Source organism: Egretta garzetta, unplaced genomic scaffold, assembly GCF_000687185.1.
Source record: "Egretta garzetta isolate BGI_Z169 unplaced genomic scaffold, ASM68718v1 scaffold16, whole genome shotgun sequence".
Classification (NCBI taxonomy): Eukaryota; Metazoa; Chordata; class Aves; order Pelecaniformes; family Ardeidae; genus Egretta; species Egretta garzetta.
In genome coordinates this window covers 2,492,268-2,494,925 of record NW_009260022.1, presented here as the reverse complement: position 1 = coordinate 2,494,925, position 2,658 = coordinate 2,492,268, and the positions used below count along the sequence as shown (strand labels likewise).

Below are 2,658 nucleotides of genomic sequence, written 5' to 3'. Positions count from 1 at the left end.
TGAACAGCCCTCAATTTTGCTGTGAAAGTTGTACCTAACTGTTATGTATTCTGTTGCTCAATCAACAGAAAGTTGATAGTATTCTTTTACTTGACAAAACACCATTAAAAATCTGGTAGAATCTCATTCATATAAGTACTGTAGCAAAAAGTAGAGCTTACCCTTAAAAAGCTGCTTTTGTGTTACTTTTTTTAGGTAAATAGTGTACTGACTGATGTTGAAGAAATATGCTGCTTATTGACACTTTTATCATTCAATATAATTATATATTGCTATGCAAGACACTTAATAGAGAGATCCAGTCATACTAATGGGAAACATTGCACTTGCTTTGAAATTAAAAGTTAGTCATACTTTTAGCATGTAATTTTAAGATAGTTTTTCATACATCTCTCCTGTCTTATTTCACCTACGGTTTCTACTTCTTTTTAAAATTGTATTAGATCTTTTAGGGGCTACTTTAGGCAGTGGAAAGAGGTGGGGTATCTTCTGAATTAATTGAAAGGAGTACTATTTGGTGGATAAAAATATACTTTAGTGTGTGGGTTTGTTTCTAAGGCCTATGAGACTTTGCTGTTCTTACCTGTCTAAATTCTGCTATTATACTATCAGTAAGCTGCTTGGGAATTGCACGCATTGTACTACAAAATATACATGTCAAGATAGGTCTATAAGGTCAGTGCAAATGTATACCAGTCAATTTATTAACAAAGCTCTAAATAGAGATGGTGCTAGGGTGTCAGAAAAAAAAAAAAGAATAAAAGTATATTTGTAATTCTTTGTTTCTTAGGGCCTGAGTCTTATCTCAGAGGCTGGGGCATGAACTGTTAAGCAGCTCATGATAGTTTATTACTGTCCTTTTATATACAGATATAGGAGCCGATATGTGTGATAGAAGATAATACAAAATCTGAGACTTGACTCTAGATCCTTTCGGGTGGTATAATGTCCTTATGAAAACAGCCCGAAGTCTGTAAACCAGTAGTCAAAATGAGAATGAAAAATCAGTCATTAAAAATCCTCTCACAGTTAATATCCCACAGTTTAAACTGTAAATCAGTAGATCACTTTGTCAAAAAATAACCACATTAAACCAAAATTTTTTAAAAAAGGTATTTACATCGGTAAAAATCTTAACATCTAAGATGTTTCTTGCTGGACATGTCATTCCAAATTCTGTGCATTTCTTCTGGTGTTATCTGGTGGACTGTGATCACCCTGCGGTACCTGCACAAGCTGTAAGCCATTTTCCAGTGATTGAAGCCACTGTTTTGAAAGGGGTGAATGCCCAGTTTCCGAAGACAGAGTCCAACGTACACATCTTCAAGATGAAGAAGTCTGGTATGAAGGGAAGTTTTGTAAATCAGTTCCGCTACGTCAGCTGAAAATATGTAGCCGGTGCCTGAACAGAAAGGTGGATAATTGCTGTCGGGATACAAATCTCTTGGCATGTACCACTTACTGCGAACATCTCTTATTGGTCCTCCATTTATAACGTAACCTGTGAAGTACCTTCTCCTTGGCTTAGTGTTAGGTTTGAGCAGCTTATAAATAAGATTATCCATATTTACAAAAATATCACTGTCTGTCTTCATAACATACTTAGCTTTTGAACAGAACGTTGCTACCCACCTCATTCCCATCAGTGTTTTCAGAGTGAGGTTATGATAAGAGTCGATAAAATCTTCCACAATAATGTCATGAAAAATTTGGCTTTCTTGCTCTACCATTTGATTTAACACAGGATCTGCATTTTTTCCAAGAAGAAATAGCGTGGCAATTTTAATTCCTTTAAAGTTGTTTTCATCTCCCCATGTTTCTCGAATGGCTTGCCTTGCATCAAACTCTTTGTGAGTTGTGCTGATAAGAATGACCAAGAAAGGGACACTCTTCTCACATTTGTTGGGTTCGTTGATAAGAAAGTCAAAGGAATGTGGATTTATAGGTCGAGTTCTTATGTTGCCAAAGGAAACATTTTTTCTGGCTATGGATACGCTACTGAGCTGTCTGTGGCCAGTGTAGGAAGAAGTAGGGCGAGTTATACTTAAGTACCAAAGAGCGCTTGCCCAACAAACTACTGTCAAAACATATAAGCATGAGACCTTTGAAGCCATTTTTCCTCTAGCTCTTCTATTCCATATGATGAATAAGTAGCCTTCGTAACATGAGTGCACCTATGTCCCAGAGAGGCAGCATATTAATAATGAAACTTGAAAGTTCGATACAGAAAAGTAACTCTGTAATCATTCATGGATCTCAAATAGGAGCTATTAACCCTGATGATACTCAGCTTTTCTTCTTTTATTAGCAGCGGCTTCCATTTCTTGGAATTTTCTGTTATTTCTGAAAAATATGAAGAAAATTTTTCCATTGCTAGATCATAAAAGCAAGAAAAATGAGCTTAAATATGACTGGCCATTAGTAAGCTAAGTGTCTTAATGCATTTCTTGGATATCCTTTTTTTTTTTTCCTCATGAAGTACCACAATGCAAGATGGTATACTAGAATATGGCAGTATAACTGAAGTAATGCCTTTATAATTGACAAATTCTCATAGGTGATAATATATAAAAAATGTTAAGCATGCATATCTTGTTGGCTATTTAGGTAATTTTAAAGGTATATGAAAATAATTTTCTGGTTTCTAGCATTTTCTTG

At 35.3% G+C, this 2,658-nt stretch overlaps 1 protein-coding gene across 1 annotated transcript; it reads right to left on the bottom strand.

Annotated features, from left to right (window-relative positions):
* Positions 1-1,133: 1,133 nt before the first annotated feature.
* B3GALT1 (beta-1,3-galactosyltransferase 1) lies at positions 1,134-2,114 on the bottom strand. The gene has a single exon (XM_009640751.2). It carries the CDS (start codon positions 2,112-2,114, stop codon positions 1,134-1,136), a length of 981 nt encoding a protein of 326 aa, XP_009639046.1.
* Between the last annotated feature and the right edge of the window lie 544 nt (positions 2,115-2,658).